Source organism: Centrocercus urophasianus, unplaced genomic scaffold (genome assembly GCF_019232065.1).
Source record: "Centrocercus urophasianus isolate 14NV4802_14NV808 unplaced genomic scaffold, USGS_Curo_1.0 seq_53, whole genome shotgun sequence".
Taxonomy (NCBI): Eukaryota; Metazoa; Chordata; class Aves; order Galliformes; family Phasianidae; genus Centrocercus; species Centrocercus urophasianus.
Genome location: NW_024885122.1, coordinates 607984 through 634653, shown reverse-complemented (window position 1 = coordinate 634653; position 26670 = coordinate 607984). Strand labels below are relative to the sequence as shown.

At 46.4% G+C, this 26670-nt stretch overlaps 1 protein-coding gene across 3 annotated transcripts in view; it reads right to left on the bottom strand.

The window, feature by feature from the left end:
* Positions 1–1971: 1971 nt before the first annotated feature.
* Positions 1972–26670, bottom strand: part of RALGAPB (Ral GTPase activating protein non-catalytic subunit beta) — a 64204-nt gene continuing 39505 nt past the window's right edge. For all 3 annotated transcript variants that reach the window (XM_042835451.1, XM_042835453.1, XM_042835452.1), the window contains exons 18-30: positions 24379–24530; positions 22736–22923; positions 20928–21034; positions 19227–19379; positions 18420–18629; positions 17298–17456; positions 14527–14692; positions 12715–12837; positions 11812–11948; positions 10520–10628; positions 8237–8315; positions 7534–7682; positions 1972–5795 (exon numbers count right to left, since the gene is read on the bottom strand). In XM_042835451.1, the coding sequence (XP_042691385.1) occupies positions 5602–5795; positions 7534–7682; positions 8237–8315; positions 10520–10628; positions 11812–11948; positions 12715–12837; positions 14527–14692; positions 17298–17456; positions 18420–18629; positions 19227–19379; positions 20928–21034; positions 22736–22923; positions 24379–24530 (1926 nt within the window). In that variant the 3' untranslated portion in view covers positions 1972–5601. The remainder of the gene's footprint in view (positions 5796–7533; positions 7683–8236; positions 8316–10519; positions 10629–11811; positions 11949–12714; positions 12838–14526; positions 14693–17297; positions 17457–18419; positions 18630–19226; positions 19380–20927; positions 21035–22735; positions 22924–24378; positions 24531–26670) is intronic.

Here is a 26670-nt window from a genome sequence, read left to right as displayed (position 1 = left end):
GGAGATCTCCCAGCGGATCCTCGGTGGGGACGCTACTGGAACATCAGTGGTACCTCCGTGCCCTGAGCCACCTCGTGCTGCTTTTGGAGCAGCAGATCTCCAAAGGGAGCAGAGAGTGGAGGCACAGAAGGGAACTCAAAGCTCCCAGTGCTGTTCAGGAGCTCGGGGCGCCTCTTTGCCGCATCTCAGACATCCCTGCTCCCACTCTGCTCCAGCATCCAGCACCTCACGGCACCCAGCACCGCGTCCAGCAGCTGCTGACCTCCAGGAAGGAGGCTGCACGGCCTCTCAGGACAGCAGCACGTGCAGACGTCCAGAGGGAACCGCTCAGCTCCGCGTCTGTTCCTGTTGCCTGCGGTCCCGCCCCCATGCACGGCTGGCTGCTGCTCTCTGCACGCTCCCATAGCAGAGATGCTCTGTTCCCTTCGTCACCTCCACAGCCCTCCGCCGGACCCTCTCTGCTCTGCCCACGTCCCTCCCGTGCTGCAGAGCCCCGAGCCGTGCCCAGCACTCCCCGCACGGCCGCACAGCGCTGAGCCCAACGCAGGACCGCCCCGCTGGCAGCGCTCTGCCCTCTGCCCGACCGGAGGGCACGGCGGTGACCCCCGCAGCCCCGGGGCCGTTTCTGCCAATCCGCTCTCGAGTTTCATCCTGCTGATCGAGTTTGGAGCGCAAGTCTGCATTTTTAATCTGAAAATCAGAGTCTTGCGGGCAATGAGCACCCAAAGTCCCCGGGGGGCCCTCAGTGCGGAGGAGGAGCGGAGCCATGGCTGTGCTAACAAGTGTGTTAGCTAATGAAAACAGTGTTTAAAATAATCACAATATTTCTCTATTTGCATGTAAAGATGACATAATAAAAGATAACTAGCAGCATGTGAAGTAGTTCTACTACTCAATTTTCTCAGTTTAGATAATTAATTATCTTAGTAAAATGCATCATTATGGCTAATTTTAGAAAATCTAGCAGCTGCAAGGTCATAGTGGGAACAATTTCAATTTGTAATTGGAAGAAACATGAAAGTGAGTCAGATAATCTTTTATTAGATGATAATAATGAATCACACGGGCACACATATTAAGTGTTTTAAGAGGCAGAAGATGCACGGAGTCATTTACCAGCGTCATCCTGTGGTGCCAGAGCTCAGCCCCTGCCCGCCCCTCATTGCTGCTGCTGGACGGGACGGCTGTCCTGGCAGTGTCCCTCCTGCGTCACCTCCCAGGTGCCCGAGGCCACGGCTGGGGCAGCACAACCCTGAGCCTCGGCGCCATCACAGCCACAGCGGAGCTGAAGGCAGAGTTGAGCCCCGGGATGCAGCGCGGTGTTTCTGATAACAAATTGCACCTCGGTGTATGAAGCAGAAAATCTCACCGCTCCCCGGGAGCAGGAAGTAGCTCACACTGCGGTGCCTGTGCTGAGGGCACTGCACCGCTCTGCACGGGGTTTCTGAAGGGTTCCTCCACTGGGTTCTGTTCTGCTCCCCAGGAAAAGCCGCAGTCTCAGAAGAGCTTCGTGCCGCACTGCTGCGTGTGGGGACACGGCGGGGCGGAATGGGCTGCCGGACCCACTGCTGGGCACCGGAATGCACAGCCGGGCCCAGAGCAGCAAAGCCTCTTGGGGCCCAGGGCCCGGGCATGGGGTGCTCCCAGCTCACTGCCTCGGCAGGAGGCAGCACTCTATGACCCGGCTCCTCTCCCAGTCCGAGAGACCGAGATCAGAAATTCCTCATCCCCAGCTTGCACCAAATAAAGCATTTGTGCAATGCCGGCGGTGCTGCATTCTAACCACATGGCTTTAGCGCTTCAGCTGCACCCACCCGCCTGCAATGGGGCCTCTGCCCTCCGTGCCCACCCCACGAGCAGAGCAGCAGAGGGGGCACGAAGTGTCGGCGCTCATGGGAAGTGCCATCGTTGGCATTTTCAACCATAGGAACTGGAAAAGTAACACCAAAAAATGGAAAGGTGAAAAGTCACTTAGATAAGAATCTTTAAAATTTATTGGACTAATTGTGTTACATTCAATAGTTGATGTGTTTCTCCTGGACAAAGAATTGGCATAAATACAAACAAGCCTTTGTGTGCCTTCCCTAAACAAATAGGAGATAAAGGACTAGAGACAAGGGAACGTAGTTCACATCTTCATATTTACATTTTGCCTTTACTTTACAACTTAGCGCCGGGGGTATTTACAGAAAAATACAGTAGGAACAAAAAGATCATGTCTTGGCAACATACAGAGATCCAGACAGAATGCATATGACTTGAAGCACGTGATCCCTGGCATTCTCACCTCAAACTGCTCCTGCTAACATCCACGTGGAAGATGTCTGCCTTCCTTCAAAGGCATCGCTCAGCCACGCAGCCACTGCTCACAGCTGTACTCTGTTGCAGTGGAGCTGCTCTGATGTGGGCATGCAGACCCTCAACACCCCTCCCCCCCCCCACTCCTTGATGTATGTGTGTCATACATCTGCCAGGTACCTTTAAGAAAGGATAGTTTCTTTAAATGAGTCTTTATTAAGGTACCGACATTTCTGCAATTTCAGCTCTGCATTTAACGAGGTGGCGGCCCCCCAACCCCCCTTCTGCACCATTAAGAGGATGCCATCATTCAGAGCAGAATTACGAACCCAAACCGAAAGGCGTTACTGCGTGAATAGAGGAACTCTGGTTGTGTCACATCTGTGATAGAGCGGCAGCTCGGTGCGATGCGCTGCCCCTGGGTGGGCATCTGCTCTCCCATGGGTATGGACGCAAAAAACAGCCATGCGAGTTGAGAAGCTGCCAACTCAATAGGGCAGTTTGTGGTGCAGAGCCCCAGAAGCTCAGGGTCTCGACAGAAGCATCACGACTGATATAAATCTCAGCTTTCCTCTCAGCCCATGGGGGAGGAGAGCTGAAGGCACCCTGGACCACCCGCAGCCGTCAGCTCTGCTGCCTGGCTTCGCTCCTGCACTGCTCCTCACATCACCCACACCACACTGTGACGGGCACAGCTCTGCCACGCAGCCTGCACCCAAACCGAGGGCTGACAGCACAGCACGCAGCACTGCTACGCTGCACTCAGACTTTCTTCAAGGTTCACCTCTGCAGATCGCAAAACCCCAAAGCTACGGGCAGGTTCACCCTGCATGCGATGTGTTCAGCGTGACCTCGCAGATCAGATTTATATCAGTTATAAACGCTGCTCACACAAAACTCTTCTTTCAAGATTTCTGACACACGGCCCTGCTCCCCTGTGAGCACTGCTCAGGTGGGTGCCACACTCATGCTCTGGATGGAACAAGGAAAAGACCTAAGCGCATTAAAGCGCAATATTTCAGGCAGTTCCTTTGGCTCTCTGACTCAGAAGGAGACACTCAGGGCTTCCTGCAGCCACAGTTCTGCCCCTGACTGCACCGTGCACCTGAAAGCAGCAGCTTCTGCAGCTCACTGGGCTACAAACCAATGGTTTTGCATGTGACACACACAGCTATGGGTTTTAAGCTGCTGAAGATGTGCAAAGCTTGATCGCTCTGTATGTTTCTGTTTGTTACACATGCAGTGGTCATGCCTTTTAAGTCAGTGGACTAAAGTGTGTTTGGCCATTATGTAGATTCAAAGGTACACACACAGCGTGGGTAAATTTAGTGCCTGTGCATTAAATGCACACTGGCAAGAGCTGAGCAGAGATGAGGCCACGCTCCACCTCAGCTTTGCCACCAGACCCAGCGCTGCCCCTCACACCCAGGACAGTGCAGAAGCACGGCTGCTCTGCTCACCGCCACGGAGATTTTGGTTTTGTTTTTCCATTTGTGATTCATCTGGACCAAAACCTCCTGAGAGGTCCCTGTGCCTGCCCTGCTCCTGTCCCCCAGCTCCCCTCAGCTGAGACCCGCATGTCTTTTGAGGTGCAGGTGAACCCTCCGAAAGACCACAGGCAGATGGGATCCGGGCACACCCCTGGCAAGGAAACTGTAATGAAACAAGTAAGACTGTTTCAGGTTACAACTGTTGCAAAAAGTAACTGAAATAGCAAAGTTAAGTGACTCACAGGCATTATTGCAATGCATATTAAAAAGCTTCCAAGAAACACTTTGTCATAACTTGAGGAGCTCCACCAATTCCTGCTCAGGTTTACGCTTACCTCCTCCCTGCTTACTGGAAGAAAAAGAACACGTGCACTGCCAGCCATCGCAGGCTGCACCCACACAGGAGCATCAGCAGTGATTCATTGCTGCCACAAGGCAGGACTGTGCTGGGGGCCTGAAAGCAGCCCCAGGAGCAGCAGTGCTGCTGCAGCTTTCATATTGCCAGCACTGACGCGCAGTTGTGAACACCTTTTCCCAGCACAGCCTGAGCTCCAGAGTGCAGCCACAGAGGAAGCAAGGCGCTTGAATGGAAGCTGCCGGCGGTCAGAGAAACGAATCCACACGGCTCTGCTCCCTGTGGGGTGAGGCAGCGACCCAGGCTGTGGCTGAGCCCGGCCGGGGCACCGGCAGCTCAGGGAGAAACTTCTGACCAAGGAGAGAGGAATCACTGCTGCCGAGAGAGCACGGTAACCTCAAAACACTTCCGAAGTACAACTCCAAATGGACTTTCCATGGAATGGCAAGTTAATGCACAAAAGAAGGGTTCCTCACTTTTCTGTTCCAGTTGTTTCATAGTCTGCGTAAGAGGAGCTTCTGGAAAGTGCAGAAGCTGCAAAAGCTGCATATTCGATAAATGTCAGGCAGGAGGCAGCCCCAGAACCTCAGATTTCAGCCCGGCAGAAGGAAAGCAAGAGATGTTTGCACATTTAATGAAAATGACGACTGAGCAACAGAGGCATTTCAACAAAATCAGCAGCATAAAGAAAATAATACCAAGTGACTAAAATTAAATGTGACATTTTGCAACAGACCTGAAAGTCATGACCTTGTTTCTATAGAACCAAGATCTCTTATCTAGTAAGAAGGTGTGTCTGAACTCAGTTTGTTCCCAGGATGACAGAAATGCTGTGCACAGACCCACAGGGGGGTACTGGGAAACACAGCATCTTGGCTATGCATTTGGTGACCTGATATTCCAGAGCAGCTTTCCTCCCTGTGGTGAACAAATGAGCTTCAAGCAGTGAAGCATCTCCTGCAGAACGCCGAAGGGGGTCAGAAACTTCTCCTGAAGTTCTTGTGGGCACAGCGAGCGCTCAGGAAGAGATTCCCTCCTCAAGGAGAGACCCCGCTCCCCTCTCCAGCGCGGGGGCACAGCGGGCTGTGTGAAGGCAGGCTGCTTTGCCCCGCGCTCCTCATACTTCAACGCAGAGATGGTTTTGCTTTGATTGTTTTCTTCCCACAGGACGAGACGCAGTTCTTAATTAGCCGGGAGTAGATGGCTGCTGGAGAGATTATGTTGCGAGCATCCAGGAAGACTGGAATTCAGTAATCTTTCGCGGGTAGGTGAACTGAGTCAGTATCCCAACTGCACTGCTTGGGATTCGTTTCTCCTTCCTCCCACACGGTATCTGCTGACTTGTGCTAAAATACGGTTTCCCGAATTCCGGAGGGCTGAGGAAATTTGTTGTTATTTAACTGTTTTCATTACTGTAGCCACCAAGCTCTGATCTAATTGTCCGGGGAGGATAACGGCCTACGGGTTGCAGTTCTTGAGCCCAACCTCCTGGAAAAGCGAGGTATAAAACTCAGGCTCCAGCTGCCTGTTGCGGTACTTATTGACAATGTCTGCGATTTTCTGTTTCCGGCGGACGTGGGGGGGGTTGTATGAATCACTTTCCAGCCTCTTTCTCCGACAAATATTTATTACTGTTTGCCTCACTAAAAAACCTAAACAAGAAAGAAGGTCTGAAATAAGCTTAGACAAAATCAACTTTCCCCCCCGCGATGGTTTTACAGCTAAAGGAAACATGGGGTCCCACCGCACCCAGGAACCCAGGGGAAGATGCTCAGCAGCTTTTCAGAAAGGCCATCTGGTAACTGCTCAGCCCTGTCCCCAGCCCTGCCAGCCCATTCCAACGTGAAACTCAAATAAGAAAGGGGTGAAGTCAGCAGTACACCCAGCCAGTGGGAGCAGAAAGAGGGCTCCCCAGCTCTGCCAGTGCCAGGCAGCTACAGCAGCACCCTCGGGACCGAGTCAGTAAGCACACGGGTCCTGTGAGCAGAAGGGCAGTACGACAGCTGGAGGCTGTGCACACAAGGACTGGGTCTGAGGTGGCAGTGGGTGATGCTGAGGAGCCACCTTGGCAGGGCAAACCTACTGCAGAGCAGCAGGGATGGCAGAACTGCCCCTCTGAGCAGGGGGAGGAAAGAGGACAGACTGTGGCTAGGAACAGCAGACCTACTGGTATTCCAAAATAAAATTACTATGCATCTCATGAAAAAAGTGTTCATTGACTCTTTTCTGCCTATACAGAGGTGTCAGTAAAAGAGCAAACACTGCCTTCCTTATCTAGAGGACCTGATCCCCAACTGCACACAAGCTACATTTGCTGACCTTAGAGATCAGACAAATGTTATTGTTTTACCCCAGTGCAGCTGAAAAACCAGCACCACACTAGAAGAAACACACCTGGTTCTTCACTAGGGCAAGCTGCTGTTATCAGCTGAGATCACAAACTTTATCTGCAGGCCTCGTCTGGCTTCGCTTTCACCATCACTGCACGGCATGTGCAAAATCAGAACCTGGGAGTCATCCCCAGCAGATTCCTACATCAGTTTTATGGCTGTGTCTAAATACTCAGTGTTTTCACTTCATTTTGTCACAGGAATAGCTCTCATTGGAGAGAGATTTCCAGCTGTTGAGTTTCTAACAGCACAGACAGCCAAGATCTGTCGTTAATACATCCAGGAATACCTGAAAAGGTGGACAGCACACACACACTAACATGGGCTACCGATCTCTGCGGCTTTTCATTGCAAGCCTGTTTTTAAAACAGAAGGAATAAGTGCAGCATGCAGCAGGAACTCAGCAGCACCCTTTGGCAGATGAGGAACACCAGCATCCTGGCCTTCAGTGCTAAGCATCAGGTCACATTTCTGTTCTTTCCATCCACACTACAATTCTTCCTTCCACTGTATGACTCCAAGCCCTCACCTGGTTCCCACAGACAGCACAGCCCTATCTCACAACTCCTCCAGCTAAATGCTAACCACCTGCTCCCTCTGCTGTCCCCTCTGCCACTCTGGTGGCGAGAAGAACAAAATACAGACCTGCTGGCATGTCCAAAACCCAGTGACAAATCCCAGTCGGTGCATTTTGCAGATACATTATTACCCACACCACAGACACCTGAGCTTTCCTTCACTCTGATCCCACTAAGTTCTTGGGATCAGCCAGATCTCACTGTAACAGCATAACAGAGGAACAGAAATGGGAAGCACAAACACAAAACCAAGAGCGCTGGTTATGCTCCGCTTCTCATGAAGGAGTAGAGGCAGAAGTATTGCTGGCAGGATGACCACGATGCAGAGGGCTGAGCAGGAAGGATCAGAGCACTCAATGAACTGCCTCCACGTGAAAAGGACAAGAAGGAGCCACAGGTGCTCCTAACCCCTGTCAGCTTACCAAGAGCTCTCCGACTGACTATCATCCCATCCACCAACGGGATAACCATGTTGAATTTCCCAGTTGCTCCTTGCAGTTTTATCCTGAATAAGCCGGTGTTTAAAGGATGGATGAAGATCACGGGAACTTCTTTCTCAGGAATGGTAGATCTTAAGGGAAAAAAGTATAAATCAGTTCTATAGCAGCGCTTCAATTAAAGTGAGCCTTTTTCTTTGTAGATCCAGTGTTAAAAGGACATGAAAATGTCTCATGGCTAAACCAGCAGGGCTCCTGTGTGCATTCTCTGGACCTTAGGATGTCTCCATCAGCTACTGTTCCTACAAACTTCTGTCACCACAGAATTTGAAAGCCCTGCAGACGGGGCTTTGAGCTTCATGACAAATATGTAGCATTAACCACCTCACCAGGGAGTAAGCCAGGGAGGAGGCTGATCACAAATCCAAGAATAAGACTACACATCTTCCAACCCTTAATTTATGTTTCAACCACAGCAATATGAAAAGCTCTTTCATTCTTTTTTTCCTCAACAGAAAACAAATCCACTGAAGGAGCTCATCTATCTTTTTAACAACACTGTCCACAGTTTTTGGAGTTGCCAGTAAAAGCTGAAGAATGCAAATAAACCATGTCAAGGCTTCTGAAGTGCAGCACAGACAGTCGTCCACAAGAACCAAGAAAACAATGAAAATAAGAGTGGTCTCACCTTAGGGAAGCGCTGCTGTTGGCCGTAGTTTCTACGCCAGTGCTGGTCTCAGACACCAGATCAGGGAGGGGAAAATTTTCTGTAAGAGGACGTAGAGAACAAAGTTTAGATTCCCCACGGTTTTTGTTTGCTTCTTTGTTTTTGTGCAAAGTTATCATCCAATATATAAACCATAAACCAATGCAACCTCAAGCATTTATACCAGGTATGTTCTGGCAAAACTGGTGATACAACGCGTGGTTTTGTTACCTAAGCACACGTTAAGTTTTGCTACACAGGCACGGCTGCTTCACCCACTGCTCAGGAGATCAGGGAACGCATCCCAGACCCTCAGATCTCCGAGTCCCAAAGGTCAAAATCTCCAGAGCCGCAGTGAAGCAGAAAGAAGCTGAAACGTGTCGCAGTCACAAAACACCTCTTAAATTATTATTCAGTAGCTTCTTCTCCCATCTGCAAGTCATCAGCCTCAAGAACAGTGCTGGGAATTTCAAACGGTACCGCTGCTCACATCTGCAGAGCTGACAGGGGAATGCCAATCTGCTCCAGCAAACACAGCGCCGTTCCCTCAGCAAAGCCTGCACCACAACCCACTGCTCCGCTGCCTCGCCCTCACTAACAGGTGCAGAAGGAATAAATGAGAACTGGAATGGAACGTAGCACTTCCCATCCATTTGCTCAGGGGCAGAAGCTTACAGACGAGTTTGGGGGAAAAAAAAGTCAAGTATAATTCAGACAGTAGCATAACACAAAGCACTCTTGCAGCAGAAAGAGTGTAAGCCTGAAAACACTTTGTAACACAACTGACTGCACACAGCACATGGAACTAACAGAGGGGGTGGTCACTGAAGTATTTTGAGATAAAGGAAAGGGAGGGCCAGCAGTCAGCTCTTCCACTGTGCAAATACCAAGATGGCATAAGGCAAAAGCCAAGAACACAAGAAGCATGAGGCAAAGCCTCTGGTCTAGGAGCAACCTCCAAGAGCACCCCGCAAGACATCCAACTGCCAAGCATACTGAGGCTCATTTGTTTGGCTTCAGGCCCATGGCTCTGGGGGACTCCCATGGCTGCTGAAGGAGCAGCTGAGCAGAAACGTGTGTGTGCAGCAGTCACTGCCCCTCAGGGAGCTGGCCTGAGCTGCCCCCACACAGGAGGGAGTCAGGGACACCAGCAGCTCAGGAAATGAAGTGTTGAGGGACTCCTGGTGCCAAGGAGAAACCCTCTGGGCCAACATCAGGATAAGGAAGAGATGCTCCAGAACGTCACATGCGTATCCCGATCCCAGGCACTGCTCTGCAGCATGTTCCTTTGGACACCAAGATCTTTGTGCCAGAGTCCTGGGTGGGAAAGGGAACATTTCACACAGGTAGCTTATGGGAAGCTTCCTCTGATCTCTTGCAATCTCTTGGTTGCTATCCTCTGGGAGGTGCTAAGGATTTAATTAATGTTAAACTGGGAACCTGGATTAGAAATCAGAGGCAGAACAACAACTTCAAACAGATGATCTGTTGCTGGCAGTGTTACAGACCCTGCTATGCTAGGCCAGCACTGGCAGGCTCTCGCATCACACAGAAGCCTGGCCCATGGCTTAGAACTAGCATGCAAGAAGCTCTCATGAACAAAGGACTCCTCAAGCCTGGGGGACAGCTGCTAGCACTAACCATGCTATGGCTACAACAGGATGGACAAAGCTGGGTCTCTCTCAGTTATCCAGACTCAGAGGGGAACCACCAGGGCAAGGAGCATTAATTCAGCAGGAGGAGCAGGGCCCTGCCTGGACAGTGGCGCGCAGAAAGGCAACAGGCTGCCCAGCACCATCCGGACTGGCAATGTGAGCAGATTAAGCAAGCCCTCCACATGACAGATCCAAGCAGAAAGTTACAAAGGTACCAAGAAATTGGTGATCCCTTCAGAACAGACCAGCAGATCAGAAGCAAAACAGGGTCAGAAAGTCACTCTTCTAAAGGAAGAGCAACAGCTCCATTCTGGGAACACAGCAGCCAAGAGCGTGCTGGTCTCATATGCTGAGCTTACGGAGAAGCTCCATGAGGGTGTCTTGCATGTACTGCCAGAGCTAAAATAATCTCCACATCCACAGCCAGTGATTCACTTACACACCCCCATGGACCATCACTCAAATATCAAAGAACGGTTTTAGAATCTTGAGCGTCAGTTATAGAAATAAATAAGGATTTAGCATTCTTTTTTTAAGAGAAGTGGAGCTGAGCTTTTCCTCTCATCTCTGTTCTGTTGCTGCATCAGTGAACAATGAAAATTCTACGCACCTATATCATCATAACGTTCAACCCAGACCACGTACACTTTGGTTTCAGGTCCCATTGGTGGAATGGTCCGGCCCTGAGGCACCCTCTTGGATCTGGAAGTCGGGCTGAGCTGTTTTGAACACAAGAGAAAAGCAGGATTTGCAAACACCAGAAGCCCAGGGATTTATCTAAAGCATCTCATCAATTGTTTCTTTGTCCTTCAGATTTCAGACAGGTACAACCTCTGCAAATGATTACCACGGGGCTGCTGCAGTGGGACTACCCACCTAAAAGCAGTAATTCGGGTCTCCACAATACTTCCATTCAACACAGAAAACAACAGAAAAGTCTCTTATTCCTTTACACATTGAAAACTATGTCAATTTTTTGTTTTCCCCACACGTCCAAGCTGCAGTCAGTGCAATTGCTCCACGCTCCCTGGGAACACGCACGTGCACTGCTTTGTTGCCATGCTACTGTGGAACCCCAGCACACCCATCATGGCAGAGCTTTATGATATTCTCATCATCAACTCAAATCTACTCATTACCCAAAGAAATGCCTTTTTCCTTGCTAATTTTCCCACTCAATCCAGTCAGCTAAACTGAGGTTCCTGCCCTACATTCAAATTCATTTGTTCCCACTTTCACTGTGCTTATACTTAGAGTAATCTTCTGCAAGTCTAATAAAAAGGGACCCAGGCAACAGCTGTTATTTAGATGAGTCATTTAATCATCTTAAAAACTCATTCAAGTTTTTCTTAACATACTTACTGATTTAGAATCCTTGAGAAAGTACATTTGGAAGTAAATTTATAACAAGAAATAAGCAGTCGTAAATCCTTTACGTTCAAAGTTCAAGTCTTTCTGCTTTGCTACTCAAGCAACTTCACTCTAGATAATTCAGCCACAATTGATACAGGCTGTTTTAAATCAGGTAGGGATGAACAGTCATGTCAGTCCATCCTGAATTTCCAAACATGCACTGGGGTCTGGTTTACTTCACGAACACTGCATGTACTTTTTCCTGCATGCTCTTCAAAATTTTAGTACATGAGATGTTCTTACTTAGCAAGTTCCAGTTTTACAGTTAATCAATGTAACTTTGCAATCTCCTACTGCAGGTGTAAATGATAGCCAGACAGATGCTGCTGTGGAAGATTAACATCTAGGAATGAGTGACACCAAATGTCAGCAGACTGAACTGTGCTGTCAAAACCCACATGCACCACCACTGTGCACCCTGAAGAAAAAATCAACAAAAAACCCTGCCAAACAAACAAATGCCATTTTTCAGTGCAAGTTTTGTCTTACCCGCTGAGAGGGATTAAGATTGTCCGTGTGACTGGGGAAGAGTTCAAGTGTCAAGGATGGCTGTTTTAATATTCCCGGCAGCAGGTCCATGTTAGAGTCACTTTCTTGATCAGAGACATTGCTTTCCAACGAATCAGCTACAAGCCAACAGAAAAGTGAGTTGTGTCTTTTCTTCTGCCCAAACAATTCCCCTCAGTTGTTATCATGTGTGCAGTCTTGAAGCTCAGAGAGGTTCTAAGGTTTTTAAAACTGGATACATGAAGGGACAGTCAAGTCAAAATGGAGCTCAAAATCAAGCAGAGAATTCAGCAGTGGATAACACGAGTTACCCAGACACTGGCTGCAGTTAAAGCACTCCCCATGGACTCAGAAGCACCCTGTCTGACTACGTCTCCCACACAGCACAGCCTCTTGCTACTGCTCTAACTCCCTGACAACCCTTTGAAACCACATGGTAAAAGATACCACGAAGCCATCAGTGTGGTCATTAGGCACATGCTCCTCCTTGTGTTGCAGGAGCACAACAACAAGAAGGGACAGAGAGAACAAAACCACCAGCAAAACTGCTCTGAACTCCATAGCATGGATTAGTACATTTTAACAATGTCAGAACTGCAGACCAAACCATACATCCAACCTCAGGCACCCAAGCAGGCACGTACTACCATGCAAACCTGGAAAGATATTTGATGCTTAGACTGGGAAAACAAAGGAGCACTGAACAGGTATCACTGAGGAGTGTTACACTCAGAAGGTTTCTAAGGATTAGGATATTTAAATCAGTACTTTTCTGACAAGGATCCTGCTTCTGCTTCTGACAGAGCTCTCTATTAAAAAACAAACAACTGTTGATCTTCTGAATTGTGTTTTGTTTTTAGAAATGCATACATGAAATGATCTTACTTAGGGACTCCACTGGTGACGGGACAACAAAAGCTATTTCTGTCAGGGCATCAGCGTAATACAGCACCTTCTTCTGCCCATTGAAGATACTTGCTCCAACATCTTCTGAAATTATTACATCATCTGAAACAAACACAGATGGAAGGTTAATTCAAAAGGCAGTTTCATCTCTCTAGGCACAGACCTTCAACCATAAGGTGCAAGAAATCACATAAGTCATGTTTTAAAAATGAGAAGATTTCACAGTGAAATTTCATGGCTAGCAACAATTTTCAGATGAACTTTTTTGATATTTTAAAGTAAATAGCACCAAGGGTTGGAAAGAGGATTTATTCTGAATATATTTCCATTATTCTTACCATATATCATCCTTTCCTCAGTCTAAGGTAGTCACTACGTAAGCATCTCCTACAAGAATTCATCCAGTAGCTATTTCTACTCATTTCCTTAACATAAGTTTTGTTCAGTTTGTCATTAAATTTCAGAAGACAGCTTACATTTGTAGCTTCAACCTGACAACATTCTAGAATTTAAGCCAATTTCTATAAATTCCTCTCTCTCTATAATTTAAAAAAACCCACACCCTTGAACTGAAGCTAATGCAAGAAAGCTCCTAGTTCTCAGCCCCCACTTATTCCCACCTCACAGCTGCTAACACAGTCAGGCTGTCACAGTACAGAGAGCAAATAAGTCTTCAGTGGAGCCACAGTACCAGAAGATGACCAAACCTTTTCCTTTCTCCATACCTCCTCCAGAAAGAACAGCAAAGGCTTTAAGCCGAATTATTTCTCTGAGCCAGCTTACAGTGGAGCCCCTGGAACAGCTGCCTCAGCAAAAGCAGTGGAGAGGGGCCATCCAGCACACTGACACGCAGCCGTGCCAGCGGCACGCCGGAGCTGGGGGCCATGCCCCACCATCAGGAAGCAAAGTCTCTCAAGCGCATTGCTCCCAGGGAGCAGCAACTCAACCCAAATTGAATTGCTTAAGAACTTCTTTCCCTTTGGGGCTGGGGGGATCAGAGGGGGAAGATGTGCAGCCATACTGACAACTCCAACCAGAAAAGGAAGAGAGAGGACTCTGCCCCAGTACAAAGCACAACAACTCCATCCTGAAAGAAATAACAAACCAAGCCCCGGCCATCCCGTAACCTCTCTTGACTCGTTCTGAAAAAGCCATACATCTGTTCTCTTAAGCCCTCCCCAACACCTCAAACCTTCCATCACTTGTAGTGATGTTCAGAAAAGCCTTTAGTCAGTAACAGTACCAGACAAGCCCAGAGGAAGAGTTGCTGTAGTGGAAAAGAAGCAGAATAAATGAAGCAGGACAGCAGAAGAGCTGTGTGTGGGCTCCAGCCTCAGTGACCTACAAACAGCCACTTGTTTTCATTACTTACTACCAAGCATGATTGCAGCTAACTTACTCACCAACAGCTCATTTTAATCTACTTACAGAGCACAAAAAAAATCGCACAATATTTCAAGCACATCTGTTAGTACACACTAAAATCTGTACCCAATTTCATCTGCATCTTGGTTTTGGATTACGTAACAAACCTCACCAAGTCTGCTAGAAGTATGGGAAACGGTGTTCCTTGCTGAAACAACTTCCTCCCAACAACACAGACACACTGCTTTCATCACTTGCTCTTGAAGTTTAATCAATTTACACGTACCTTTCTAGAAAATGCCTTTTAAAATGCAAAGGAAGTATGCAAGTGTTCATATAGGCACACAGGAACAGGAACAAAAAATTTAAACCAGTTTTATCCAATAGGAGACAAAACTCAGTGTTAGGCAGCTGACTATGCTTTACCTTGTTCAGGTCCCTCTTCATCGCTGCAGCTGTTGATGGACCAGCTCGTGGAGACGTGCCCGGTCCACCCAGGATGCTTCCCCACATCGACAGACCAGCCAAGAGACAGCAAGAACTCCAGGAAGTGTGGCTGAACAATTCTGGAAGACTCCATGTTCTTCAGGATCTGAAACAACCAGCAGAAGCACGGTATGTGCAGGGGCTCCTGGAAATTGCTCTTTCCCTCCTCACCCTGCCTTTGTTTCTATCACCCCAAATTTTTGTCATCAAAATGGTTTTGACAAATAGAGATCTTCAGCAAGTCAGGAACCCCAGGCTTTCTACATGGACACCTGTCCCTGCTGCCCAGCCATCCTGCATGGCAACATCCTGATTTCTGCCATCACTGCTGAAGCCTGAGATCACATTGCTACAAATGGTAATTTCAGGATCTATCCACACATCGGGGGTAAACCACAGACCTGGCCAGTGCAGAGTCTGCATCAATACCAGACATAACAAGAGGATTTTCTGGGCACGTTTCACTTTAGACCGAGGGGAAGTTCTGGGAGAAAGGCGTTCTGTCACTACCTGTACATGACATGGTGATTTAGGGCACCACCTCACCACACATTAAATAATGAAACTGATTCTGCAGAACAATTTCCAGCAGGATTGCACGTGCACTTCAATCAAACGCCACCCCAAACTGCTCATTCTGAGCCTTAATCTCACTTTGCCCAAAGATCCAGGTTGTTTCCTCATCCAAATACATCCTAATCCCAGTGTGACCGAGGGAGGCTGGAGAGCTGCACTGAGCGGAGCGCAGGGGAAGCGGATGGTTTGTTATTTGGCCTACTGGACCACTGGGATACGGGGAAGAGACAACAGCATGCTGTGCATCGTCCTTTCTTTCTGAGTCACAGGGAGTTTGTTCTGTGGCCAGAAGATCTCTGGAGCTTGTTTGTATGGGGGCAGTGCTGGGACTCTCCCTGGGACACAGACTGCACTGGAGCAGAAACTGCACAGCTGGGGACAGGCTGGGAAGAAAGCTCCCAGCAAGGAAGGCCCTGTGCCCTGGCACCCAGCTCCAGCACCCTGCTCAATATTTAGCAGTGACTAGACACTGCACTGAAATATTAGCAATACGCTCAAAGTCAGAGCTACATTTCAGAATGAATTCAGAGAAGAGAGCAACATCAGCTGCAGAAAATACGCGAGCTCAAGGTCTACATAAATGTGTAGTTTTGTAACTGAGCATCTCCAGAAAAAGAACTTAAATCAAGGTGAGGGAGCATGTTCAAAGGACATTTAATGTTATTAAGTATCATACTGTAACAGTGGTGTGGGCAGTTTCATTACCCTGTACAAACAAATTCCACAACACCTTTCTAAGCCGTCAGCGTGCATCACTGCAGCAGAGAGACTGGGGCTCACTTAGGAACACCCCCACGAACGGCACTGCTCTAGGCTGTGCAGCATCAGATGTAGAGCTGCCACTACTCCCTGTGACAGGAGTGGGAATCACCTTGCAGAGCAGAATTAGGTCCTGATAAGAACTGCACGAGCACATGCACTAGGATGGCTACGTAGCACCACACAGCCATCCCTACCCAAAGCAGTGCCGCAGCTCAGCCTTGATTCCTCTCTCGAATGCTAATATTGAAAATTACCACTGACTTGTTTCTGTTCTCATTCTTTTCAACCACAGAAACAGCAGCAGTTTCTCCTCAGTTCAGGGCAGTAGAGACAAGCACCTTACCAGCTTGACTGCCTCTGACTTCTCACAACCGAGAAGGCTTAAGAATCACAGCAAGATGTCCTGGGATCCTGAAGCAGGAATGCCATCTTTGCACTGTCTGTCTAATACCCAGAATCTCTCATATACAAAATATTTTTTTATAATTGACATGGCAAATCTTCCTGAGTACCAACTGGGTTTCCAAAGCTCTATAATTCTGCAGGACTAACGTCTGCACAGAAGTCTCACCTGTCTAAATCTGTAACTGCATACAAGCATCAGAGGAAAAAAGTATTCTGCTTGTCCAGCAAGAGCAGAACATTTCTGGACGGCTGGAAGGCATCGTGCCCCGTAACCTCACCGACTTTGGGGACCACTTACTTGCTGCTCTAAACATTGACTTGAAAACTCAAACAGCACAATGCTGGCCTCAAGGGTTGGTGGTGTGTTCCCCTCAGGTGTGGAAAGTGCTGCTGTGCTCTGACACCTGTATGCTGACAGCCACACGAGGCAATGACACGCTCATCAGTTTTGAAGCCATGCCTCTACTCTTTAGTAGAACAATTACAAATAGAAATGAGAAGTATTATAGAAATATCTCCACTGAGCCCATAAACCTGCTTAGAAACTCACAGCAAATTTCTAGATCACGGTCTGAAGAAATCATGGCTTAGATTTACACAAATTAACCCAATTAACCTAATCGCATTTCAGCACAAATAGCATGATGTAAAGACTTACAAAGCAGTAATACTTTCTTGCAGTAAGTTTCTGATTTCTTTAACATATGTTTAACATCAAAATCAAATTAAATTACCTGGATACTGCACATACCAAGAACAAACTGCAGCTTTCCCTACAGACTGAAATGCATTTCTGATATGAATCTTTGAATTCCAAATACATCCTTCCATTCATACACGTGCAAAAATGCAGATAATAAATCACCTTTCAAATGAAAAATATGCAGTGGTTTGTTACACCTCCTGTCTAAGTAAAGCCAAACCCAATAACCACTGGTTCCAGAGCTCTGCTCCACGCATTCTCTTACCTCCTGGCTTGTCTTCTGGCCCGCCTTCATGTAGAAAATGAAAACAGTATCAAAAGGACGACAAGGCAGTAAGTCCAAGTACCCGAGGTCATCAAAAAATCCAGGCAGAGTAGAGTCAAGTGCAATCAGGTGGGGAGGTAGACGACTGTTAGCGGGCTCCTGTTGCATAGATCAGAGTTCAATAGCTTCAAAAAACGTTCCTGACTGAAAAGATCTCTGTGGTTTTCACACTGATCCGTTAAAAATGAATCAAAACCATGCAAAAAAAATTCTGATCCAATATAATAGTGTTACAAATGATCAACAACAAGCAGAAGTCTGACAGTTTGTTGCATTTAACTTATTCGTAGAAGAAAATTAACACTTTTCAAGTAAAACACAAGCAATAATTTGCTCAAAACATGCTCCATTCCACAACAAAAGCAGCAGAGACTTTCAAAATGCCACATTACTGTCTACAGCTGCATTGCATCTCATTTTGCTTTTATTACTGTAACCTATACACCGGCAATATACACAATATTAAGTATCTTTATGTTTATTTTTGCAATAGCTACTTTGCCTCCTAATGTTGATAGTTTTCTGGAAGAAAATGCAATAAATGAAAGGCAAAATTCTCACTTAAAAGGCAGAATTTCAGTTTAAGGATGTTGGTTTTTTCCTATACGTTGTTGGCATTTTAACTTCAAAAGGGACGATTCTACAGCCTAAATGTGGTTTAGCCATATGTAAACATTTTAGAGTACTTCAAAACAATTTCTGGAACAGAAACTTGCATGGCAGTCATAATTTAGAAATGCTCACAAAGCATCCCTAACTCAATTTGGAAGAATAACACCAAATACAAACAGGTGAATGTGAGAGTTAATGCACCTACTGCAAAAGTAGACTAATAGCCACCCATTCAGAGCACGCTCAGCTTCAGGCAAGGCCTTTCACAACCCTGTTCTCAACCCTGAAAGACGGAAATTTGCCACCTAACTCAAGCACATGACAGCACGAAAGCAGCTGGCAATGCACAGAAAAATCTTCTACTAACGAAACTGAAGTTTTCCCCTTCTGTTAAGCCCAGCCATAGTGGTACTCATGCCATTAGTATAACACAAGGAATCATGAGGTCACCTTCAACGCCTCCAGCGACAGAAACCCGAAGTGGGAGAGGAAGAGGCGCGCGGTCTGGAACTCCTGTGCCGGCGGTGGGGGCTTACACTCTGTGATTGGATCAGGAAAGCTCTTCTTACGCCACTCCTCCTCGCTTTTCTGATCTATGGAAGTCTCAAAAATAATCTGCTGGGCCATGCCATTCCTCAGCTTCTCATGTCGCTCTTCGAGCTGAAATACATTGTACAGACATGAAGTACCAAACTCTCAAAGCACTTACAACAGCCCCGTCATTCAGCAGAGCCATAAGTCACATGCAGCAGCTGCAGCTCCCCCAGGATGTTTACTAAAGCACTGTCAACGAGACCTTGCAAGGTTAACAGAGAATATCTCAAAACCTTGTTTGCCTGGGAGAGCTGTTGCAAATTTATGCACCCAGCATCAGATGCAGCATCTTCCTCCTAATGAATAAAAGCTAAAGTACTGCGAAGCTTTAGAACTTCTGTTTTTGCATATGCACCATAAGAGATCTAACAAGTGCCCCTTCCATCTCCCTTGTGGATGCAACACATGACAAGCCACTGCTTCCTCGCAGTGCTGGTGTACAGGCTATTGGAATCCAGAATAAACTGCGCTGAGCTGTGCTCCCCAAGAGCACATCCAAGGTACTGCCATCTTCCTGGGATAGTGCACAGATTCATTTGTTCAAAGTTCATGATTCCATTAAGCAGTGTGAATTAATCAAGCAGAAGAATAAGAAGTTAGTGTGTGATTCATGAACATGCAGAAAAATGAGCAAAATGAAGTCAAAGACAAAACCTCCCTTACCTCCTCATTCACAATTTCATGTAAATCAGGAATGCTTAAGTCTGCTTTCACAAATGGGATCTTGTCCACTTCTTCAGGAAAAGGCCGATGCTTCACGCTGTATTTCAATCCAACATCATTTTTAGGAGCTGGTCGAGGTTCTGGTACAAAGGTCTGACAAAAAAAAAAAAAGGTGGGCAAGGAGACAGTTTCAGTTGGGGCATTGCATCAGTAAAAAATACCTGCTTATAGCAGATGGGAAATATTCTCTCCCATCACATGTTTACTAATCCTTACACTAGAGGTATCGTTAAAAAGCACTCAGACATGTCTCAGACTTGAATAGACTTGTACTGAAAAATAGATTAAAAAAAAAAAATAAAACAGAACGACAACATTCTGTCCCTTTTGGTGGTGGGAATCATCATGCCTAGTACACTTGCTTACCACCTGAGTCTAAGCGGTTGCAAATCCTGTTAAAAACAGCAAGCTTGCGTGGCAACATCTTATTTTTAGGTTAAAATCTACCTCAACCATGTTTAAGGAAAGGTAACAGCTGTGCCTTGCTGACTTATGATGAGCTCAACAAGTGAAGCTGAGAAGTCCTGAAGTGAACAGCAGCAACGCTGTGGGCCAGCAGCAAGATGTCCCACCAGGGCAGCAACAGCCTTGCATTACCTATCATACAGTTTTGTTAATGCTGCTGTATTATACTAGACTGTGCAATTCAAAAACTGACATCCCTGATGAAAGCAACTGGAGGTTGCAGGTTTGCATGTGCCTAAGCTCCAAGCAAGAGAGACCTTTAATTACACTTTGAACAGTGCTTTATGAGTGTATTTATACCAAGTACACTTTAAAATGGCAAATCTTGAAGTTACATAATGCTTTTAAGTTGGAATGGTTCCCTTAGATCCCCAGCCAAAGTGTGACTTTTCTTTTGGTGTGGGAGGCAACACCCTTGGACTGACACTATTCAGCAAAACGCTTCAGCTGCAGTGACAGCACAGCTCCAAAAGGCATCCAGTGCAGGGTCCTCCCAAGGGCTGCACTGCAGAGATCTACACGTTAATGTGACAGCTGGGACTGACAGGCCCACATTTCAGTTACATTATACAGTTTGAACATTTGGGAGATGTTTACAAACAAAGAAATTTTGGTAACACGAGGGTATAATCCACCAGGCAACTGCAATAAGAGATCCTACTTAAACACCATTTATTGGGTCATTTATCCTCCATTATTACTGTCCACAATCATTCCAAAGTCCACCTATAGGCTTTTCCACAGCAGTTTTACAGCTGCCTTTGCAACACTGAGCTCTGCAGTTTTAACAGCTGCTCTCTCAGCAGCATCTCACACGTTATCTCCAGACTTTGTTCCTTCTGCTGCAAAAGCCCTGCCTGACACCTAACATCAACACACTGAGCACACGGTCCATTGCTTCATCAGCTTAGAAGATGCTTTTAAGAAACCAGAATAAGGAGAGTTCTTCCACCCTCCTACACAAACCTAGAAGGCAACAGTACTTTCACAGCCTATATTTCATATTAATCACGAGTTGTAAAGAGTCACCACAGATGCATCACGTTACCTACAGCTAAAGGCCCCGTGGCTCAGCCTTAATGTATAATCACCAGATCTGTGGGGCTGTCTCACATTAGTGGAATTTCAGCTGAACATCAATAAGTTAAAGATTTCTTTATGGGCTTTGATAGCGACCTTTTGATTTGCTTTAGCTCCTCTTGGTAAAAGACAGAGTTGCTGGGCCCATGCAAATCTTCCAGATGTCCCACGGATCAAAACCGTGACAGAGGGGAAGGAGTCATCTGCAAAGCACATGGGTGAAGAGAAGAATACGTCATCAAAACCACAAATACTCCATTGAACAGTAATTAAACTGTAAAAAAGCACACACATTACAGAGATTTTGTTTTCAAGGAAAACTCCCACCCTGACCCTAAAGACAAATTCTGGTGAGAAGCAACCACTGAATGCAATCCCCCTCTCTGCAGCAGAGAACTACTCTGTTCTGCAGTAGCCAAATCAGCTCCATTTCATCATTAACAGTAACCTTAGTCCAGATTCATGCAGATCACCCATTTTCTCTCCAAATTATTCCCATGAATTAAAAAAAATTATTCGGCCACTGCCTGTTTAGGTACAACAAATGTTCATGCAGAAACATGTGGTTTCCATGACGCCCCCATGAGTTTCTGTGAAGGTCCCACACAAATAATGGCAAGAGGAATGGTGGAAAGCATCTATCAGTCAAACTAAGATGGGGGAAGATTCTAACTTCACGCAGTGAAAACATTTCTAAAAGAAGCCAGGCACTGGAATAGGGACAGAGAAACTCCCCCGAGGCTTCCAAGCCCTCCCTGCACAAAGCCATGAACAACCTGCTCTGGGTTCAATATCAACTCTGTTCAGAGAGCAGCTCAGACTGCAGTCCTCCCACTGTGCCTTTCCACTTGCACAGTCAGGGTTCTGTGGCAGGGATTCCAGTCTCCCTTCAAGGCTTAAAGGCCACCTTAGAAGAGGAATCACACCTCTACAGTTTCTCACCTTTTAAAGACATGTGTCTCATCTTTTGTGCATGTAAACCATAAACTGACACCACTGGGTAACTACCAGACAGCCACTTCTTTGCTGGCATTTCACAGGCAGCGCACCAGGCCCCGCAATGATTCACTACAGCAGTCTGCCTCAGAACAGAGCTGACACACTTAAGCATCACTGCAATTAATCTTGTATTTCAAGGGGGATTTGTAAGCAAGTTCTGCACAGCAAGTAAAGCTAATTTAATTTCAGATTATAATAGCTTTACAGGATTCCTCAGTAATTCATTTAGCACAGGCAGAATAAGGGTGAGAAGTGCTCAGCTGTTCTGGCACGTTCCACACCCCTGTAGTCAGGAACACGTTGGCTCCAACCCAGACTGAGGGTGGACGTGTGGCAATGGCTGCAGGATCTGCACAGCGATTCCCCACGAGATGGGAGCATTCTGGAACACAACTCGTAAAAAAACAGCTTCCCTCTTAGCATTGGTGAAGCCAGTGCAGGAGAAGAGTTTCATTGATTCTGTTAGGCGATGCTTTGATACACGAGGATTCACAGGGGGAAGGTAAGGAGATCAGTTATTCAGCTCAAAGCATCACGTAAATAACAGATTTTTTTAATACATGCTATCCTTGGTCAAAGCACGGATGTCTTCATAATGCAATGGTACTGCTTTTGTCCACCAGCTACCATTCTGATGGCACTCAGCTGCACACATCTGGTCACAAAGGATGAAAGGCAACCGTGTGAACTATTTAGGAGGGCTTCTATAAGTCTGACTATCGCTGACATGGAGGTTAGCCCTGCCACTTCATTCCAGAGCAACATTCCATTCAGCTGCATGTCCACAGATCAGGTAGGGCCCTGAAAGATGACAGAACCACACAATGTGGTACCTTTTGTTTTCCTATAGCTCCATGCTGGGAGTTTTAACAAGAGGAACAAGGAATAGTGACTGCTGGACTTACTTTGTTCGTTCCCTAGAGGCTGCTCCAACATTGCCAGGATGACACTGTTATCCAGAACAAAGTAACGGAAGCTATGCTTGTTTATGGTGGGCAGGCGAGAATATTTAATTAACGTGGTTTCATTCACTAAGCTGCAAGGGGAAGCAGGGCCGCTGGGAGAAGGGAACGCTCCAAGTAACTGCATAATACTGCAAACGGGAAAAAAAGACAGAAGTCACCACAGATTAAGACCTGCTGTCCCACCCAAGCACAGACTTTCACTCTGTTCTTCACTGGGATCTCGACATAGCAGCTACCCTTATGGGTAGCACAAACCAATTACTGCACTATCCCATCAGCCTGTCTCAAAAGAGAACCAGTAATTTCAGAAAAAGTGTAGATGAATCCTTCAAAGAAGAGTAACCTGCCCATAGAACAAGTTCGTCTCTAATCAAGGTCATAAAGATAGTAAGATACATTTTAGAGCAAAAAATAATCTGTAGTTCTACAGTTTTTTTATGTTTGTTCTTATAAGAACATTATGGATGTTTTGAGGTACTCCTCCATAACTTAACCCACTGTTCAATACCAACAAGCAAGGCACACACAGGGCTCCTAAGAATACATATATACTTAAATAATTTGAAATTGTGCAGGATCTTCCCAACAGAAAACCGCCATGACAGGAGCCAACAGCAGGAGCAGAGGTTTCCATGCAGTGTCACTGACTGGAGTTCACGTGTTTTGAATGGGGCTGCACTCAGATCTATACTAAATTTACTGAAGTCCTCCTGCCACACTTTTCCCTTGGAAAACAGATATCTGCATGCCTCTAAACAAAAGAAAAAGGCCACTTTCAGGCAACAAGAAAAATTTATCCCCAAGTGCCAATGAGAAGCTGCTTTCATAATGATATCACTGTTTTTACTAATAGTAAAGTTTATAATGATTTTATTGTGAAGTAAAACAAACAAAATAAGCAAGCAGCTCTCACCTTTTGCAACACATGTTTATCCTACTCATCTTCAGTTTGTCCTGTCTACACCACCATGCTATTCGTGCAGTAAAACAGCACTTTCCAGCTTCTCTGGAGTGAATCTCAATTTACTTCTGTGCTCCCCCTCCTCACCCACACATCATCTGCAATCACATTTCCAGCAGAGTCTCCCAGATCTATTAAGCAAGCCCAGTTCAGTGAGCAGAATGACGTCCCATCCTGCCTTAGCTTATAGCTGCTACGTGTGTCACTGCCTGCTGTGTTACACAGGGACAGCAGCTACCGTGTGGGGAAAAGCATGGGGAAAGCATAACTTGTCAGGACAAGGAGAAGGCTGTGTGCCTGGAAGGACAAGGTGACAAGGGGAAGAGGGAGACAAGGAGCTACTCTCTGCACTGGCAAAGAGCAGAACATCAGGGGCTGCAGGAAGGTTTTGCTCTCCAAGGAAAGGAAGGGGCAGAAAGAAGACAGCAATTACAGGAATCTTTCTTTTGCTAGACGTCTGTAATGGAAGGGGGAAGACAACCCTGCCCAAAAGACAAAACAGAAGGAACTTCTGGGTGACTTTTCAGATGCTCTCAACTACATACCAGGTGGAAACCCCCCATTAAAGCATTCTCTGACAAAGCAGTGCTAAACAATGAACACGCTCTGAGAAATCACATACCACGTTAACGTAGCTTCTGCAGCATCCTTCACTCTCATGGATGCAGGGTTTGGTTCCTTATCTCCTTTGTACTTCACCTCTTGTTCGCTGCTCTTGGATTTACTTCCCGAAATACCCAGCTCCACAATCTCCAGTACCTCTTTTAGACAATCCTAAAACACACGAGGAACTACCTTAAAACAGAAGCATTCCAACAGACGTCTCAGAGACTTCAGAGAAACAGCAACAGATGACTCATCTAAGCAGTGTGCTGCTTCTGGTATGAGCTCAGAGATAAAGGCAGAAAATTATTTTAACAGACAGTGTTGAAATAAGATCACATTTGCTAGAGGAATTGTATTTTCTCTGTATATAGATGTCTAATTGTGTTAGTGTGCCTCTATAACCAGCACTAGAAAGTGCTCTGAATTAATATATACACAACATCTTCCATTAGACATGTACAAAACAGCCAAGAGAGCTAGGAATGCAATTGAAAAATATAAACATATTTTAAACGATAAACACATTTCTGAAATTATCTGCAGAAAATTTAATTAAGTTCTCAGGATATTAAGAATGAACTCATCTGTAAAATTTTCCGAATCTTTCAATTGCCAACAGCATCCATAAGGAAGGATAATATATGTGGTATCTAATTCATCAAGAGAACAATAACAGTGTTCTAAAAGTGCACAGCAAAGCATCAACAAACACACGACAGAAGAGGCCAGCACTCAGTGGGATCACTGCTACGACTGCCCAATATTGCTCACTGCAAAGTCATTTACTGAAAACATCTGGATTGCTACAACAAAAGTTCTGATCTGATGGCTAAACAAGGGAATAAAGAGGAAAGCTTTCTCAAGAACAAGTAGCAGTCTACAATGAACCCTAACTACACAAATAAATCAGCAGTTTTAACCACCAGAAACCAGGCAGGGTTCTGCACTTTGGCCTGTGCTGTTTCTTGAATTCACAATTATGCAGAAAAACAAAGAAAGAAAGAGAAACGAAGCATAATGTAACTTTATAACCTGTGCTGTGCCACATCCCAGGAAATCACCCCTTTCCTGGTCACCTACAACCAACAGCCAGTATCCCAAAGTACATGCAGAAAGCATCTTTATTGAAAACCCTCCCTGTTATTCTTTTTTATTTTTTTATTTTTAACATATATTTGCAGATTACTGAGTTGCCACTGTAAGCAGACCTACAACAAAAGCAGATGCTCATGCAAAAAAAAAAAGATTTTTTTGAGACTATGACAGGAGGCGATCAGAGCAGCAACATGCATCTTTCACACTCCCTCAGGAAGCTGTACCCTGGATCAAGGTTTGCCTTGCTCAGCTTCTAGAAAACTTCTGGTGAAGATGCCAAGGGTGAGTCCTGGCACCAGTGCTGTTCAGCATCTTTATCAGTGACCCAGACAGGGGGACTGGGTACACACCCTCAGCACTCAGTCTGACACTGAGTGATGCAGGCCACAGAACAGAAGGGCTGCCACCCACAGGGGCCCAGAAAAGCAACATAACTTAATGAGGTTCAACAAGGCCAAGTGCAGGGTGTTGCACTGGGTTGGGGCAATCCCAGATATGTGTTCAGACTGGGAAAAGAATTCCTTCAGAGCAGCCCTGGAGAAGCTGACACGAGCCAGCAGAGTGCAACTGGAAAGCCAACAGTATCCCGGGCTGCATCAACAGAGGGGGCAGTGGGGCAGGGAAGGCATTGTCCCACTCTGCTCTGCCCTTGTGATACTGCATCAGGAGTACTGTGTCCAGGCCTGGGGCCTCTGCACAGGAAGGATGCAGAGCAATTGGAGAGGGTCCTGAAGAGGCCATGAAGATGATCAAAGGGCTGAAGCACCTCTACTATCAAGAAAGGTTGAGGTAGTTGGGTTTGTTCTGTCTGGAGAAGACACCAGGTACTGCTGTCCATTACTTGGAGGGGGCTTATAAACAGGGGAGACTGACGTTTTACAGTCTGATAGCTATAGGATGAGAGGGAATGGCTTTGAATTAAAATAGGGGAGATTCAGGTTAGATATTTGAAGGAAATTCTGTACTCAGAGGGCAGTGAGGCACTGCTGCTGCTGCCCTGAGAAGGTGGGGATCCCCATCCCTGAGGTGCTCAAGGCCAGGCTGGATGGAGCCCTTGGCAGCCTGATGTGATGCCTGATTTAATGACTGGCAACTCTGCCCATGGCAAGGGGGTTGGAGCTCAGTGATCTTTAAGGTTCCTTTCAACTCAAGCAATTCTATGATTCTTATGATTTTACCATCATCAAAACATTAGCATTAAAGAAATTCCACT